Source organism: Panthera onca, chromosome D3 (genome assembly GCF_046562875.1).
Source record: "Panthera onca isolate mPanOnc1 chromosome D3, mPanOnc1 haplotype 2, whole genome shotgun sequence".
Lineage (NCBI taxonomy): Eukaryota > Metazoa > Chordata > Mammalia > Carnivora > Felidae > Panthera > Panthera onca.
In genome coordinates this window covers 28892381-28911121 of record NC_138350.1, presented here as the reverse complement: position 1 = coordinate 28911121, position 18741 = coordinate 28892381, and the positions used below count along the sequence as shown (strand labels likewise).

At 52.5% G+C, this 18741-nt stretch overlaps 1 protein-coding gene across 2 annotated transcripts in view; it reads right to left on the bottom strand.

Annotated features, from left to right (window-relative positions):
• PPIL2 (peptidylprolyl isomerase like 2) overlaps positions 1-18741 on the bottom strand; it is a 31410-nt gene that overhangs the window by 1657 nt on the left and 11012 nt on the right. For both annotated transcript variants that reach the window (XM_060613092.3, XM_060613093.3), the window contains exons 6-20: positions 17877-17928; positions 13411-13502; positions 12459-12548; positions 11528-11603; positions 10623-10783; positions 9718-9793; positions 9041-9147; positions 8500-8589; positions 8117-8150; positions 7449-7566; positions 2348-2404; positions 1682-1754; positions 1505-1567; positions 1271-1410; positions 917-1019 (exon numbers count right to left, since the gene is read on the bottom strand). In XM_060613092.3, the coding sequence (XP_060469075.1) occupies positions 923-1019; positions 1271-1410; positions 1505-1567; positions 1682-1754; positions 2348-2404; positions 7449-7566; positions 8117-8150; positions 8500-8589; positions 9041-9147; positions 9718-9793; positions 10623-10783; positions 11528-11603; positions 12459-12548; positions 13411-13502; positions 17877-17928 (1326 nt within the window). In that variant the 3' untranslated portion in view covers positions 917-922. The remainder of the gene's footprint in view (positions 1-916; positions 1020-1270; positions 1411-1504; positions 1568-1681; positions 1755-2347; positions 2405-7448; positions 7567-8116; positions 8151-8499; positions 8590-9040; positions 9148-9717; positions 9794-10622; positions 10784-11527; positions 11604-12458; positions 12549-13410; positions 13503-17876; positions 17929-18741) is intronic.

Below are 18741 nucleotides of genomic sequence, written 5' to 3'. Positions count from 1 at the left end.
GCTCTCTGAGGCCTTTGGCACATCCATTGGTAACAGCAGGAGCTGGCTGGCTTCTCCCATGTGTGGTCCTGGTCCTGTCCTGAGCTGGAGAGGTGGGCAGTCCTGGGTGTGGCCCTCGGGGGAACATAGCTGTAACCACCCATGGTCCTTGTTGGGTGGGCCTCAGTAAGCCCAGGTATAAGGCAGCAGAAGAGGTTTTAGAAACTGATGTCAACAGGGCACCTGGGTGGCTCAGTCGGTTAAGCGCCCGACTTCGGCTCAGGTCATGATCTCACGGTCTGCGAGTTCGAGCCCCGTGTCGGGCTCTGTGCCTACAGCTCAGAGCCTGGTGCCCATTTCAGATTCTGTGTCTCCCTCTCTCTCTGCCCCTCCCCTGTTCATGCTCTGTCTCTGTCTCAAAAATAAATAAACGTTAAAAAAAAAAAAGAAAAACTGATGTCAAGGCTCTGTCTAGCATCATCAAGCCACCGGCAGCAGGAGCCCCCCCAAGGTTTGGATCTGAACCCTGCCCCCAGAGTCTCCCGGTCAGAAGATCCGAAGTCTGAGACTCTGTTTCTAACCAGGTCCCAGGTGATAACACTGAGTAAACAGTCTCAGACAAAATGACTGAAGTGGGGTGGGGAAGGGAGGAAGGCCAGAGTCAGGACACAGCGTTCCTCCCTGTCCCAGACCCGTGCTGCAGGCTGGTCTAAGGGCCACAGCCCACGCCTGGTGGTCCAGGTCGAGGGTTCTAGGTAGGCTCAGGCCTGGAAACAGGGCCAGGCCACTGTACCAAGTGAAGGTTGGGAAGGCCCAGGGGCCAGGAAAGGGGAACAAGCAAGAGCTCTAGTGAGCTGTAGTCAGGAGGACAGAAAACTCTGTGGTGTGGATACAGGTCCCCAGCCCTGAGTCCCTAAGGGGATCCAGAGTGACAGACCTGCTGCTACCATGAGCTGAAGTCCCCAAAACCTCGGCTGGGTTTTTTCTTGGCTACAGGGACAGCTGCACTGGTTGACGGCTCTTCCTCTGATACACGTTTCCTAGAAAGAGAAGAACCACTCTAGCTGCTGTGTACCAATTCCTGGAGCTGGGGGCCCACACCCTCTCACAGCTCCCCTCAGCGTGATGTCACACAGCCATGTACCCCCAGCCCCAAGTCCTCAATCCCCAGCCTGCGCAGTGGCCCCCATGGCCCCTGCTCGTCCTCACCACTGGTGGGTTCTGACCCATGGGCACTGGTAAGCTTGGAGAGCACCATGCAAAACGGGACAACAGCCCTCGCTCCACTCACGTGGCTGCTGGATTGATGTACTTGCCCACCCCCTGGCGGTACGTCTGGGGGCCCTGGCTCCCCGGCTTGGGCTGGCTTGTTTTCACTGTGCTTTCTGGGGCCACCTCCTCGAGCTGCGTCTTCTTCCGCTCCTCAGCAATCTGTGAGGGAACAGGACAACAGCTGGCCCGGAGCTCCTCAGGCTGGGCAAGTTCCCCAGAAGCCCTGCCCACCTGGTGGCTGAGGCCCCCTCACCTGAGCGTCGGCCTCCTCGTAGGGGTCCACAAACACCGTGGTGGAGTCAACGCGGATCTCTTCCTAGCAGCAGAGGGAGGCAAATGAGGGGCCGGCAGAAGGCAGCAGGCCCCTCCTAAGCCACCTGCCTGATGCCAGGCCTGAGCAGCGGTCCCTCTACTCTCCCTGAGTACATACCTTAGGGCGGTCAGTTTTGGGGTCACTCTCCACATTCTCCATGGCTGTCAGTGTGTCAAAGCCCCCAACAACCCTGCGGCAGGGGCACAGGGGTACCTCTGTGCTGCAGGCAGTGAACCCCCAAAAGCCAAGTCCCTGTGGCATGCCAGGAAGAAGGGCAGAGGATGGGCCTGAGAAGGTCCCATAGGGGTGAGGGCCATGGCCTGGGGAGGAGGGGCCGAGGGGAGAGGTAAGAGCAGGGCCAGTGGGCCACCTGGCTTGTTCAAAGTTTTATTGGGACGTAGCCACACCCATTGCTTTTATGCTAGTGCCTTTGGCGCTACAGACAGCTGAGCTGAGGATTGTGACAGACCATGAAGCCAGGAAACTGGAAATACCATCTGGGCCTTCACAAGACAAGAGGACAGAGAACAAACATGGACCAGACTTGAGACCTGGAACCATCCAGAGGAGAGCCTGAGGGGGGTGAGTTCAGGGAGGGCAGCCGGCCAAAGGGGGCAAGAGCTCCTCTCCTCTCAGCCAGCAGGTCTGCATGGCCATGACTGTGGCAGTGATAGTGATGAGGGCAAATGAGCATGGAGCCAGGCGAGGGGGAAAGGCAGTGAGAGGGTCCCACTGGGGAAGAAGCCCACCCGCACCCCAGACCTCAGCAGCAGCTTCTCTTACCGCCCGAAGATAGTGTGCTTCTTGTCAAGGTATGCGCAGGAGCGGAAGGTGATAAAGCTGGGCAAGGAAGAGAGGGCATCAGGACGAGCGTGCACGCTCCCCCACCCAGCCTGACTTGGGTCATGGCTTCTGGCACAAACCAGGCGTCCTTGTCCCTCAAGAGCTATTCTGGGAAGCTGGAGCTCACTCGCGTGTGTGGCCTTCATGCCCTGCCCGTCCAGGGGACCAGGACCCCTGGCTCCCCAGGAAGAGGCCCAGGGCACAGCTGCCTGGGAAAGAGCAGGAGAGGCTGTGCCTCCAGACCCAGCTACTGCCACCTCCTGTCGGGCAGACACCCAAAGCCTGCAGGGAGAGGCTGCTGGGGGAGTGAGTGGCTGGGGAAACTGGACACCAGAGTCCACACCAGTGTGACAGCAGCTCAAGGAGCAGGGACTCTGAACTGGAAGAAAGGACATGAGCAGGAAAGGGAGCAAAGACACTGAGGAACATGGGTAAATACCCATAAACACTGACCAAGTAAATTTTTACATCTAGTTTGGTATAAAAATGAGTGAAATTTAAATGCCTAAATATACTAATGTGAGATGGTAGAGCTGGAGGGCCAGGACTGGAAGGATCTGTCTGGGAGGGAGACAGAGATAACTAACTAGTAACTACAGACTTTAAATAAATCTACTTAAGTGACACATCTAACTTCCAAATCAGGAGAAAGAGAAAAGAAATGAAAAATATTTTTTATTTATTTTTTTTAACATTTATTTTTGAGACAGAGAGAGAGCATGAACGGGCGAAGGTCAGAGAGAGGGAGACACAGAATCTGAAACAGGTTCCAGGCTCTGAGCTGTCAGCACAGAGCCCGACGCAGGGCTCGAACTCACGGACCACGAAATCATGACCTGAGCTAAAGTCGGCCGCTTAACCGACTAGCCGCCACCCAGGTGCTCCGAAAAATATTTTTTAAAAGGGTGACTAGAAAGCACAAATGAAGGTAACAGAAAGCAATCCAGACACCGTCTGGAAAGTTAGGTATGCACTTATGACTGTCAGGCTGAGGTAAAATAGTCCCCACTCTAGCATGTGCTGTTAGAAAGACAGCCCCAAGACTTCAAGGATCTGGAAAGCTCCAAGTTAAAGGATGGAAGGAGATGTTTAACAAGAGGTGGAGGCAAAAGCATTCTGGGGCGGATCCTGGTGCACAAGGGCATGAGGCCACACCCCTCGAAGCGGTGCAGGCCGGGTAGCCTGCTGGGACACGGTGCGATGCCACCCACATCCCCGACAACCCACAGGATGCACACACGCACACACGCACACACAGCTGGCAGGGACGGAAGGCTGAAGCACATTCCTCCAGGGACAGCACTCCCTCGGGGCCCACCCCGAGGGCCCCTTGTCTGACCCGATGACAAGGCCAGCGGGCAGGTGTCCACAGACGTCAAAACCCACAACTGTGCAGACCTTAACTCTGGCCACCAAGTGGGTCACTCGCTACCACTCATTTCTAACACACATGGGGAACCTTAAAAGGGAATGAAATAGTCCCAAAGAAAAAAAAGGAAACAGAAAAACAATGAAAAGGCAAAGATATAATAGAAAGGAAGTAAAGTCTCAAATTAGTTCTTTGACCTAAGAAGAAAGTGCCGTCAACATATACAGACTCAAATGTCTTCAGGGTGGAGAGTAAGACGCGAGACTAAGAAAGGAGAGAAAGAGAAGAGAAACAGGAAGAAGCCATTAAAGATGGAAACTGAGGGAACTTACATGAAGTAAAAACAGAGAAGCCTTTCGTGAGCCATTAAGGAGAGTGGGAAAGGAGATACGGTGAGCAACAGGAAAAGAGATGCCATGGAAGCAAGTTTGGAAATCTAGACATGGACCAGTTACATTCTGGCAAAACAGAAACGTGGGTCAGTTGGCCCACGGAGTGGAATCTAAGGAATTAGAGTGAATGATCTGCAAAAGCTGTCCTTGACAAGCTAACTGAACAAGCAGCTGACTCCAATCTAAGTTTAACCACCCCAGGCTATAAAGTGAGGGCAGGCTCACTGTGCAGGCTGCACCCTCTCAGACTCTGGTCCCACCAAACCAGTTCTGACAAGCCACACCTGGCTCCAGAAGATAGTGGCACATGGTCTAAAACAGTGGTTGTCGGACCATCATTGCACAGCAAGGACCAGACCGAGTTTACTCCAGAACAAAGGATTGACAGACAGCAAGGCTGGTCAGCCCAGAGGCTACATCCACAAATTCCAGGAGGAAAGGAAAACCATAGGACCATAGTAACAGATGCTAAGAGAAAAACATCTGGAAATGCCACAGTCTCTCCAAAAAAGTAGGCCCCAAAACAAATTTGATCAGATGGCAAAACAGCATGTTACGCCCACTCCTCTCCTTACAGGCCTATGAAGTGACTGGTGTTCACACTAGAAGAGAAGACAGAACACCACCTTGTGCTGATAAACGTGAGTATCTAGAAAACCCAAGACACTCTTAACAAAAACTATCTGAGTTATAAGAGAATTTGATAAAGTAGCTAGATATAAAATAGACTTTCTCGGGGCGCCTGGGTGGCTCAGTCAGTTGAGCATCCGACTTCAGCTCAGGTCATGATCTCATGGTTTGTGAGTTCGAGCCCCGTGTCGGGCTCTATGCTGACAGCTCGGAGCCTGGAGCCTGCTTCGGATTCTGTGTCTCCTTCTCTCTCTGCCCATCCCCTGCTTGTGCTCTGTCTCTCTCTCTCAAAAATAAATAAATAAATGTAAATAAATAAATAAATAAATAAAATAGGCTTTCTCCACATGCGCAACAGAATTGGAAAAGAATTCTCATTACAAAAATATCACAAGTCATAAAATCCTTAATGAACAGGCTTATCCAGGAAGGCAGGGAGCCCAGGTGAAGAAAACTATAAAGCCACATTAAAAGATATAAAATACAGCCTCACGGAATGTCAAGACACATTCATAAATGGAAGAGGTCATACATCTATCCTTCCAAACTATCAATATCACATCACTCCAATTAGAACCCCCATAGTCTGCTGTAGATAAAATGATCTTAAAATCTGGGGTGTGTGGCAGGCTCAATCGGTGAAGCATGCACTCTTGATTTTGGGGTTTTAAGTTCAAGCCCCACACTGGGTGTACAGCTTGAGAAAAAAATAAAATCAGGGCACCTGGGTGGCTCCATTGGTTAAGCGTCCAACTTTGGCTCCGGTCATGATCTCGTGGTTTGTGAGTTCGAGCCCCACATTGGGCTGTCTGCTGTCAGCACAGAGCCCACTTTGGATACTCTGTCTCTCTCCCTCTCTGCCCCTCCCCTGCTTATGCATGCTCTCTCTCAAAAAGTCTTTTTTTTTTAATGATTATTTTTGCGAAAAAGATCACGCGCATGCACACGCACACAAGTTGGGGAGAGGCAGAGAGAGGGAGACAGAGAATCCCAAGCAGGGTCCACACTGTCAGTACAGAGCCCAACTCGGGGCTCTTGGTCCCATGACCCTGAGGATCAAGACCTGAACAGAAATCAAGAGTCAGATGCTCGACTGACTGAGCCACCCACATGCCCCTGTATTTTTAAGAGCTTTTTAGTCATTGATATTCCAGATGTTTTTCCCAGGTATTTTCCATTTGACAAGATCCCAGATAATATTTTGTTTTAATGTTACTTTTTGAGAGAGAGAACAGGGGAGGGGCAGAGAGAAAGCGGGGCAGAGAGAAAGTGGGGCAGAGGATCTGAAGCAGGCTCTGTTCTGAGAGCAGAGAACCTGAGGCCGGGCTCGAACTGTAAGTTCGAGATCATGACCTGAGCCGAAGTTGGGACACTCAATGGACTGAGCCACCCAGTTGACTGCCATTGACTCACCTCTAATATGAGGGTGCCCATCAGAGCCCCTGTCAAGTGTGCCTGGTTGGCCCCAGACACCATGGGCACAGTGGAGAAGGGGGGTGCTGGGACTGCCTGGGCCCCAGGGTGTCCTCTCTCAAGGGAGGCCCCTTTTGTATCCTGATGGTCCCCTAGCTTAGGTGACTCGTTCCAGGTGATTTTCCATAAATCCTTTACATCCTAAGCCAGGGCCCTCCTGCTGAGTGCTTCCTACAGAGAAGGCGCTCCTCCAGCAGGTGTTCTGGGAGAGGCCCGGCTCCTTTCCCCACCCCCTCCCAGGCATGTGTTACATCCTTGTGAAAATCAGGGCCTAATTCCAGATTATATATACATATGCACACACAAACTTCCTCATAAAAAGTGAGCAAAGAGGAAAGAGTTGACAAAGAACAAGCAGAGACTAAAGACTTTTAAAAATCAGAAATAATGAAACTCAGTGAACTCCTCCAGCTCCCAAGAGAGGGAATGATTGAGGCCAAGCGAAACCCTGCCTGGCTGGGCACCCCCATTCTACCCAGCTGCACGGCTCTGCGGGGGAATCCCATCAAACGTCCAGGAAAGCCACCACTCCTGCCCCGCTCGATGCCACCATCATCAGCCCCCACATTGCACAGACCGATCTCCCCTGCCCTGCCAGCCCCATTGTGCAAGGCTCCTCCGGAAAACTGTCTTGCCGCTGCCCCACAGACATCCCCCACCCCTGTCCCTCCCAGGTTGAGTCTAGCTGTTCCCCTTCCCACACTCACTTCCGGTGGGCCCTCAACCCTCGCCTTTTCATCTAGACCAGGGCGGCCAGGTCTTTACTTCCAGCTCATTCTCACCCCCTTGGCTGACCCACTAGGACCAGGCTGAGTGTCCCAAGCATCTCGCACCTCAATGCTGCAAGCAGAATTCTCACACCCTCACTGGGTCTCCCCATTTCTAGAAACGCATTACAAGTTCTAGCCGCCCCCGCCCCCCACCATGCCCTCTCCCCACAGCCCGGGCCAGCCACACCCACACCCGCATCTGCCTCCTACAGCCGCTCTGGGTCTCTGTGTAACCACCCATGTCTATTCTTTCATGGGCACATACAAAGCACACACACCTGGGGGGTGGGGGAGTGGTGAGTCTCCCCCTGGAGTGCTGCCCACTTTCTGGGTGGGATTCAGGTAGTGTATGCTCTCTAGGGCAAAGCTGAGAGGGAGGACCCACCCACAGCTGCCGGCTGACTCACAATTGAGACTTGTTGGTGTTGGGCCCCGAGTTGGCCATGCTGAGGATACCCCGGCCCGTGTGCGAGAGGTTGGGCCGGAATTCATCTTTGAAGGGCTTTCCCCAGTACGACTCCCCACCTGGAAGAGAAAGCAGCATGACTGGCAGTAAGAACGACTGGGTCCCAGGCCAAGTGCAGCCCAAAGGACGAAGCCCAGCTCTGGAAATGTGTGTTGAGTCCCAAGGGGCACTGCCAAGTACCTCAGAGGGCAGCCCTGGCCCCGAGGGACCCTCATCACTATCTCCCCATGGAGTCCTCCCAGCCCCCAGGTCCTTCAGAGCCCCTACATGGGGCCAGGCCCCTGGTACAAGGAGTAGAAGGTGAAAACCACAGGTTATTACTGCTCACACCACGTGGGGTGAGGGAGTGGCCTGGGCCCAAGGAGCCAACAGGCTGAAGGGTTCAAGAGGCAGCAAGAAGGCAACATGTTGCTTTTCATCCTCTAACCAGGCCTTACAACCATCTCAAAATGAGAAAACTGAGGGATGTGCCTGAGGTCACACAGCAGGTTGGTGGCTGGTCTGTCAGATTCCACATCTGGAGCTCTCAGCACAGCCTGCACCCACCTACCCCCTCGCGGCCTATGAAGCAGCCAAAGCTGCCAGGGTAGCCCCCATATTAGTACCTACCTGTGCCTGTGCCAGTGGGGTCTCCCCCCTGGATCTGTGAGAAGACAAGAAGCCAGTCAGCAAGCTGTACCCCTTGAGCCCGAGGCCCTGCCTGGCCCTCCTGCCACCGCCCACCACCACTGGCTGAATGAACTCCCCACCTGCCAGGGGGGCTCAAGGGAGTTCTGGGTGAGGACAAGTCCCTCCCAGGCCACTTCTCTGCACAAGCCTAGTGTGGCCAGGCTGGGGACTCTTAGGGGTCAGCCTGCAGGCTCCCTGCCCTGAAAAAAAGGGGCTCATAGGAATGACTCCCAGGAGTCACCTGCAGGACTCACGCTGGCCAGGAGTCACAGGGCCCCTACAGTGGAGCAAGTCTTTGGCCAGTGCTGACTCTTGTCACTCACCACAAAGTTCCTGATGGATCTGTGGAAGATGGTGCCGTTGTAATACTGCTTCTTGCAGAGTTTGATGAAGTTTTCACAGGTTTTTGGTGTCTACAAAATAGCCCAGATACTTCTGTGAGGCAAGGAGCAACTGATGCAAAGATCACAACTGCCACCCAGGGCCCTTACCGTGCAGGGGCAATGGTCTGCTGCCCAGCCCAGACATGGTAAAGAAGGACCCGTGAAGCTAAATGACAAGACACTTGTATCTGCCGTGACCCTAAGCCAGGGCCATGGAGAGACACTTGAACAAGTCGGGGGCAGGGGTGTGTGTGTGGAGCCTGACCCCTTTCGTGTGAAGGTTGTGCACGCAACTGCTCAGAGCACGGACCAAGGAAATGCAGTGCACCGCTAACAGGGTCCCTAACAGAAAGGGAGGTGGGGGCCATACTTTCTGGAGACCAAGTGGAATTTTGTACCACAAGCATGTGCCAAGTGCAGCTATGTATTTAAGACCCTGGCAAGGGCCTGGAGTTAGGTGGAGGGGATGGCGGCCACCTACCATGTCGCAGTGCAGCTCCAGATTGAGGTCGCCCTTGTTGGTGTGCAGCCGCACATAGCCCTTCTTCTTCACAAACTGGTAGCGCAGCACATCCTCATCGATGGCAGCTGCAAACCGAGGCCAGAGCTCTGTGCTGCCCTCCATCTCGGGCAAGCCCACCCCACACCAGACTCTAGGGCCGGGGACGCAGCCCCAGCTTTGGGGAGAGCCCAAGGGTCTTCCTGGGCTGAGCATAGGCTCACAGGGGCCACAGTGGCAGGACAGGGTGAGTATACAGGTAGAGGGATGAGGAAGGGCTCCAAGGTTAAGGAGGTACCTAGAAAAGCCTGGACACAGCAGGCTAGGAGGGGCAAAGGCGATGGTGGGGACTTGGCAGGCTGAGAACACAAGAGGAAGGGGCGTGGGGACAGTGCCAAGGTGGGACGTGGGCTGGAGCCCAAGGCAGGGCAGCCCCGGCAGGTGGAGGGAGGACCTTCTACTCCCGGCCTGGCCCCCCCTGCAGCCTCTGCCATCCCAGACAAACATACTTTCCAAAAGGGCCCATGGCTGCCTGACCATGCCTGAGTTGCCTAAGCACCCATGAAGGCCAGGCACGATAGAGTGATGCTCAAGGGGGCGCCCTGCCCTTGGACGCTGTTAAGCAGCACTGCTGGAGATGAAGGTGCAAAGGCAGCTACCTGCTTCATGCGTAGTCTCTGGAACCATGGCAGTGGAGGTGAAGGAGGCGCTGACCTTGCCGGTGGAATAGTGCGCCTGGAGAGGAAACCACATGGGTGCATTAGTGGTGCCCTGAGAGGCCGGGGCCCCACTGCTCAGGCCCTGCTTGGTGCCCTTCCTCCAAGAAACTGTCCACGGCCGCCACCCACAGAGCCCAGCAGGGACCTCCTGGGGGCCGGGCCCTCTAAGAGCTCACGGACTGAGGGGACCAAGCCAGTGTGCCCACAACACAGGGCCCCGCCTGTGCAGGAGGCTGAGGCTGAGCTGGCCAAGGCTCTCGTGTAAACTGAAACCCTGGAAGTAAGTAGAAACTGGTCACCTCTGGTATTCACAGTACCAGGGACTCTAGTTCTTTTGCAAACGTTTCCACTTTTCACAGTAAACACACTGCCTTTTTAATCAGGAAAAAATAAACCCCAATAGGTTTTATTTTTATCTAAGACAGTGGGAAAAAAAAGATTTCTCCCCATTAGAAGAAAATAAATCAAAATACTAAGTGCTGCTGTTTTAGAGGAATGGGATTATTAACCACAACCTTTCTTTTCTTACTTTTGCAAATTTTTCTGGATAATTCTTTAAGGATGTAGCCTCAGAGCCCCCTCTATCCTCCTCATCCCCCATAGCCCTGCCCGAACAGGCCATGTGTGGCCTCCAGCACCCCACCTGCTATCCCCAGCCTCCTGAGGCCCATTTTCAATGCAGCCCACCTATGGGCCTCCAAGGGGCACGTGGGCTCTGAGGGGTCCTGGCCACCCCCCTCCAAGTGTATCCCAGGGCCTCCATGAGTCCCTTCACCAAGACCTCTGAGGGGCTGAGCTGGGCAGGCTGGCTGAGCTGGCAGCTGTGTGGCCCTCTGCCTACTCACAGCATTCAGCTTGTCCACTTTCTTCTTCTCTGGGACTTTCATGGTGGCAGCCAGAACCTCGTCCCCTTTGAACTCTTTGTAGAGCTCCTGCAGCGTCTCTCGGGTCTCGGCGTTTGTATTTTTCAAATAATAAGATGGGTCCTGTTTGGCCTTTTCTTCATCTATAAAACAGCACAGTGGCCCTGATCAGCCAAGCCCCCAGCAATGTCCCCAGATGTGCACGACAGGGACAGGAGGCCAGAGCCCGCTGTAATAGTGGAAGCCCAGGCTAGGACTTAGGCTGGGTAACCTGAACCTCCATCACAGTGATGCTTTCCTGGTAGCTATGATGAAGAAAAGGGTGTGCAGAGGGAGAGAGAGCGAGGAAACGGCTCACAAGGGTACAAGTCAACCCGCCCACAGTGTTCTCCACAGTCGGCTCTGGTCTGTCCCCAGCCGTGACCTGGCCCCAGTGGCTCATACACAGCCCTGCACCAAATGACACTGGGGGCAGCAACCAACTAGCTGAACAGAGGCCACAGTCACCACCCCTCACTGACTACCTATTCCCACAATGAGAACAGAGCCAATTTCTAAGAAGCGAGTGGAGGACCTGGGAGAGGAAGCGGCCTAGAAGGGCCTTGGAGCTGGGTATTGAGTGGGGAAGAGGCGGCAGCCAGGCCTCCATGGCATGAGGCGGTGGGCACCAAGGATACTGGCCCCAGCTGGGACGCCCACAACAGGCCCCCTGTGGGCAGGCATGGGCCAACAAGGTCCTGCCAACTTCAGCACAGAAGCTAAGAGTAGCCAGTCTAGGCTTGAGCAAGACTCCTGGATGCTCCAGCCCTCAGGAAGGCGAGGTAAATTACCCAGAAAGCACTGGCACCCAAACCCCTGGCACGCAGACCAGCTGCCATTGCACCTACCAGGATCTGTTATTTTTATGTTATTCTTCACATGAAAGAAGTTGGAGACATTGAATTTGTCCAAATTGGTGGGGTCCTGCAGCAAAAAGAACACACACAGCACAGTGAGCCAGGCAGCAAGGGATGGGCAGGTGGCCTGAGTGCTGGGGTTGGGAAGGAGAGGCCAGTGGCAGCACAGAGATCTGGGGTGTCGAGCAGGGAATGGAGGGTGGGCGTCAGGGGTCAGGGGAGGGCTCTGCCTGAGCACGGCCAGGAGCAGGGGTGGGGTGGGGATAGTGATACAAATGGCTAGCTGCTCTCCAAACTGTGTCCCCTTCTCCCTAGCACACGGAAGATGAGCATCTCACATCAGGCAGCCATGGGACGGATGGAGTTTCGTGGAGGGGATGCAGGCAGAATGGGGCACCCATCTTAGCCTCCCACATGCCACACCCCATGCTCCCTTCGGCCGGCTGCCACAGACCCCGTGGTGCCTCAGGTCCTGGTGACAGCAAGCCCACACTGTGGGAGGGAATGTGCACGGACCTCCGATGAGGACAGGATAAGCCCTGGACGGGAGGGGTCCACAAAGGCCACCCCTGGTTTCTAAGTCCAGGTCTTTCAGGAACCCACTCTCTGACACTCAGAGGCACGCCCTAGCCCTACGCTCACCACTGGGGTAGAGCACACGCCAGCCCATCCTCTCCCACTTGGATACGGAGATGGCTCTGGGGCAGAGAGGAGCGGCCTTGACGTAGCAAGGGCAGGCACTGGAAGAAGAGATGTGAAGCAGCCTCGTGAAGGCCCAGGCTGACAGAGAGCAGGGGCGCTGCCAGGAGCTGAGGGCAGCTGGAAAACAGCAGGCAGGTCACAGAGCCTGGGTGGAGAGGTGGAGTTGGCAGAGGAGTGCCACGGTCCCTCCTGGGAACAGCAGTGGGAAGGGGACACCCACCTGGAGGGTGATGATGTCCTGCCGAGAGAAGGGCTCATCTGTCAGCAGGTCTCGGAAGTTCTTGGCCTTGATATTTAGTTGCTCCACTGCCTACAGCCAAGAGAGAGCCCACTGTTACAGTGCTGGCCCCAATGCTGGCACCAGGAGTCTGGAGCCCACCCAGATGACAGCGCCATCTCAGAGGTGAGGAAAAAGACGGGACCCACCAAGGGCTCACAGCAGTGGCCCCACCACTGAGGGCGGAGCTTGATGAGCCTGAAAGATTCAAATTCAGCCATTTGAGCAAAGCTCACCAAAGGACACTCTCATGATACACATCTTATGTCAATAAGCAGGCTCAACAAGGCCAGCCATGCATCTCTATCAAAGCCCTTCCACCAAATCTGTGCACTCTTTGGGCAAAAGTGACCCCTGGAGCCCCTAGGGTGGCACTGGCCACCAGGACCCTGCCAACAGCTGGTGACAGGTCTGATAACATCTCAGGGAGGGTTTCCCTGCAACATGGGGCCCACACCCTGCTCTGTACCCTGTGCTGGCATACCCAGAGCAGGAGGACAGGTATGGAAATCAGGGCCTCCTCACCCTCACACTTGCCCACCAGCCTGCATCTGCTCCTCCTGGGGACTCCACCAGGACGCGGTGGAGGGGGGCTCCATGCTCCCCTCAGCCCCAGGCCTGCCCTCAAGAGCACAGGTTCCCTTCCAGGGCCCAGTCAGTGAAGATGAAGATGGTGGGAAGGACCCCTGGGGTACAAAAGAACTGGCCAGGTTTCAGGTCTGGAGGCTGCAGGAAGGGCACACCTCTTCCTGTCTGTGCTGACGGCTCTCAGAATGTAGGCTCCACGGGGACAGGCTGTGCCCACTGCACCCAGTGCAACCTTAACGCCAGCCCAGGGTTTCCCTGGAACATACACCCAAAGAGCCTGCATGGGATACAGTTCCCAAGAACCCACCTCATAGGTATAGACATTGCCTGTGGTCTTGACAGCTACGATGTGGGTATTGTTGGTGAACACGGTGAATAGCACTGGGCAGTGGTACTTTCCTAGAAAGAAGGCTCATCATCAGGGAAATACAAATCAAAACCACAATGAGATACACCTCACACCTGTCAGAATGGCTCACATTAACAACTCAGGCAACAACAGATATTGGCGAGGATGTGGAGAAAGAAGAACCCTTTTGAATTGCTGGTGGGAATGCAAACCGGTGCAGCCACTCTGGAAAACAGCGTGGAGGTTCCTCAAAAAATTAATAGAGGGGCACCTGGGTGGCTCAGTCGGTTGAGCATCTGACTTCAGCTCAGGTCATGATCTCACGGTCCGTGAGTTCGAGCCCCGCGTCGGGCTCTGTGCTGACAGCTCAGAGCCTGGAGCCTGTTTCAGATTCTGTGTGTGTCTCTCTCTCTGCCCCTCCCCTGTTCATGCTCTGTCTCTCTCTGTCTCAAAAATAAATAAACGTTAAAAAAAAATTAAAAAAAAAAAAAAAAAAATTAATAGAACTACCCTACGACCCAGCAATTGCACTACTAGGTATTTATCCAAGGGATACAGGTATGCTGTTTCGAGGGGACACATGCACCCCCATGTTTATATAGTGCTGCTGACAATGGCCAAAGTATGGAAAGAGCCCACATGTCCATCGATGGATGAATGGATAAAGAAAATGTGGTGTACACACACACACACACACACACAATGGAGTATTACTCGGCAATCAAAAAGAATGAAATCTTGCCATTTGCAACTACATGGGTGGAACTAGAGGGTATTATGCTAAATGAAATTAGAGAAAGACAAATATCATATGACTTCACTCATATGTGGAATTTAAGATACAAAACAGATGAACATAAGGGAAGCAAAAATAATATAAAAACAGGGAAAGGGAACAAAACATAAGAGACTCTTATTTTGTTTTTGTTTTTTAATGTTTACTTATTTTTGAGAGAGTGAAAAAGATAGAGCATGAGCAGGGGAGGGACAGAAAGAGAGGGAGACACAGAATCCAAAGCAGGCTCCAGGCTCTGAGCTGTCAGCACAGAGCCTGACGCGGGGCTCGAACTCACAAACCACGAGATTATGACCTGAGCTGAAGTCAGATGCTCAACCAACTGAGCCACCCAGGTGCCCCTAACATAAGATACTCTTAAATATAGAAAACAAACTGAGGGTTGCTGGAGGGCTTGTGGATGGAGGCATGTGCTAAATGGGCAAGGGGCATTAAGGAGAACACTTGTTGGGATGAGCACTGGTTGTTATATGTAGGGGATGAGTCACTGGACTCTACTCCCTGAAATCATTATTGCACTATATGCTAACTAACTTGGATGTAAATTATAAATACATAAATAAATAATAAATGAATGAATTAATAAACGGGGGAAAGAAAGAGGAAGGAAGGAAGGAAGGAAGGAAGGAAGGAAGGAAGGAAGGAAGGAAAGGGAAAGAAGGAGGAAGGGAGGGAGGAAGGACGGACGGACAGAAGGAAAGACAGGAAGGAGGGAGGGAGGACACGCAGAGACCAGAGAAAGGCCCAAGGTCAGAGAAAAGGAGGAGGCAGAACTCTGTGTCAGCATGCCCAGAGTGGAGACCCAGAGGGACAGTCAGATACTCAAGCCCCCTCCTCCCACTCCACTGGGAAACTCCTAGTCATTCTGCAAAACCCAACCCCTACTTGGCCTTCCTTGGAAGAGTCTGCTCCATCAGCCCCCAACCCACTGCAAACTATCACCACCCTGGCCCCATCCTCCATCTCAGACCTTGCCACATTCCGTCACCTATGTTACTGCAACAAACTCCCATTGCCCTCCCTGGCCCTGCCCTGCCAACTCGGCACCAGGCAGCCAGGAAGCCTGTTCAAGTAAGTCTCAACAAATAAACTGAGAAAAAAGGGCAGGAGAATATTTGCAGACTAAGAGACTTAGATATCAAAGACACGGATTTGTGTGGACTTAAAAAAAAAATCTTGATTTGAAAACTTAAAAAAAAAAAAAAAAAAAAAAAAAAAGGAATGCATTCCAGAAATTTGACCACTGGCTGGATATTTGACAATACTAAGGAATTCCTGTTAATTTTTTAGGTGGGATGATGGTAGTATGACTAGTTTTGGAGTCCTTATCTTTTAGAGATACACATTAACGTACTTAAGCATGAAATGATACAGTACCTGATATTTGCTTCAAAATCACCTATGCACATGGCAGCACAGATAAAATCAGACAGCCCTGAGTGGATGGGACTGAAGCTGGGTGATGGATGTGGGGCAGGGGATCACCATACTAATTCTACTTTAATGTGTCTGAAATTTTCAATTAAAAACAAAGCAAAAAGGGCACTCAGTCATTTGAACATCCAACTCTTGATTTCAGCTTGGGTCATGATATCAGTTCATGGGTTTGAGCCCTGTGTCAGCGTGGAGCCCACTTGGGATTCTCTCTCAATTTCTCTCTGTCCTTCCCTCGCTCGCTCGCCCACACTCTGGTTCTCTCTCTCAAAATAAATAAACATAAAGAAAGAAAGCAAAGAAAGGTGCTTACTGGTCAAAACTGTTTAAAAAAAGCAAACAGGTGAAAGGTCAAACTTGTCTTTTCCTCTCTGGCTGGTATCTGAGAGTCCTGTGGCTGCCTGGACCCTGCATGGCTGCCCGGCACTGTCCCCAACCCTGACCCCTCTGACCGAAGCCCCTGCTTCCACCCCTTGTACTATTCCAGCAATAATGGACTGCTCAGGGCCTTTCCACTGGCTGTGCCCCCTGCCTGGAATGCTTTCCCCCACATCTCCACAGGCCTCCTCTCTCATCAGATTCCCACTCAAATTCTATCAGTGTGTTTTCCTAGGAGTCTCTTCCCTCATCTTTAACTTTGGTTGGTGGTAGAAGCAGCATCTGACACACTAAGGTGATCTGTTTTCCAGTTTCCTCCCTTGCCATTCCAGAAGCTTTTATTCCAGAAGGGATGTAGCCTATTCTGCTTTCTGCATGTGGTAGGTGCTCAGTAAATATTTGCTGAATGAGAGACACACTGTGGGCCTCTCTGACTCCGCTGATCTCAGAGAGGAAGATCTACACCACTTGGCTACCGGTCCCTGACCTCCAGGGACTGTCCACAAAGCACTGTGCACACTCACTCATTTACAGCGAACTAGCACCTATTGTGAGCCGGGCTCTGGGGTGAGATAGGACTGCCCGGTCCCAGCTTCACGTGTTTCAGCATCTCCCCAAAATGTACGTTCCTGGTTAGCAGAGACAACCCCCACCATGGCATCTATATGGGCCAAGAGAACTGTGCCAGGCCCATAAAGAACCAAGAGCAAGGTTGGTGCCTGTGGGGGTCACCTCAACTCTGGTATCTGATGAATAAGAATGGTGGAGGGAGGGGCACCTGGGTGGATCAGTCGTTGAGTATTTAACTTTGGCTCAGGTCACGATCTCGCGGTTCATAAGTTCAAGCCCGGCATCGGGCTCACTGCTGTCAGCACAGAGCCTGCTTCAGATCCTCTGTCCCTCTCTTTCTGCCCTTCCTCCACTTGCACTTTCTCTCAAAAATAAACAAACATTAAAAAAAAACAAAACAAAAAAAAGAATGGCTGAGGGTGCAGAGAGATATAAAGCAGGAGGACCCCAGGGCTGGGGTGGGCTTTACAACCAGTGGTGAGGAGAAGCCCAGACTAAGAGCTGCCTGGCGAATCCATCACACTGCCCATACCTACTGCCCTGGGCCTCAGTCTGAGCAGCTTCTGGTCCCAGTGATGAGCAGACCAGCGCCTCATCCAGACAGGGTCCATGCCCACAGGACCCAACTATACACACAAAGGCCACCAACAACCCTCACAGCCCCGCTGCCCTTGCGGGAAGAAATATCCCACCCACCCCCAGCTTTAAACAACTTGGAACTTTAAGGAAAAATTATACATCTTTTTTTTTTTAATTGGGGTAAAGTACATATAAACCTTTGCTACTTTAATCATTTTATAATTTTAAGTAACCTCTACTGCCAACATGGGGCTTAAACTCAAGAGTCATGTTGTCCATTGACTGAGCCAGCCAGATGCCCCTACATCTTTGAAAAATTAAGTGCCTGGGATGGGGTGCCTGGGTGGCTCAGTCAGTTAAGCACCTGACTCTTGATTTCAGCTCAAGTCATGATCTCATGATTCAGGAGACTGAGCCTCGGGTCGGGCTCTGTGCCAATATGATGGGGTCTGCTTAGGATTTCTCTCCCTCTCTCCCTCTCTCTGCCTCTCCCTCACTCGCACATGCTCTGTCTCTCTCTCAAAAATAAATAAACATAAAAAAGAAAAAAAACCATGTCTGGCTTGATCAGAAAGGAATGATGGATTCTGCAGAGATCTTGGTGAGAGACAGGGGCTATGGGGTCTGTGGGCCAATTTTTGAATTGGGTGTCAAAGGGATCACTCACCTTCATTGTTCTTTGCAAAGTTCAGCTTGATCAGGGACCTCCCATCCAGCTTCTGGAAGGAAAATAATTAATAATTAGTAATAATGAATAAGTGGCTGATGTGAAGAAATGCTGAGGCTATGAGGCTAGGTGAAGCAGAGACTGGAGGTCTCTGACCAAGCAAGCCTTTACAGCTACAGGCAAGAGGAAAAGCCACACAGGTGCTGACCCAAGGCCCCCAGGACACAGAAGTAACCTGGACAAGATGGGCTGTACAACCCAGGCTCTAAGTGGGCAAACTGAACTGCTCACAGGGGCGGACCCCCAGCTACAGGTGGAGGCTGAGTGTGGAGGTTTGTTTTATACTTCTCAAATGTTCAGACATTTTTATTGTGAGCACTGATTACTTCTGAAGCTAAAAAATGTGTGTATTTCTTCTTCTGGGTGGTGGATACATAGATGGGCATCTACAATTCTGCTGTATGACTATTTAAAACAGAATATTAAAAAGTGGGGGGAAAGGAATCAATATACCCAAATGCTGAGTGATTGTGATGGATCCTCTATTTTCCAAAGTTCCTGCACTGTCTGCAGTTTATCTCTTCTGTGGGAAACTTTACAATAAAACAAAGTCCAGGCAGCCAGAGGAAAAATGCTGCCCCAGTGTGGGAGGGCTGGGTTGGAGGCAGTGAAGGGGGCTGTGGAGACCCCAGAAGGGGAGGCAAGGCTGTGCACCTAGGAGCACCTGAGGGCCCACAACCTGGCAGCCTCTGACCACTCTGGTGCGGGCCCAACCCTGACTACCTAACACACAGAGAAAACGCTGGGTGGGCATCCCTGGGCCAGGCCCCCATGTCCTCACCCTCCTGAGTGGCCAGGCCACATG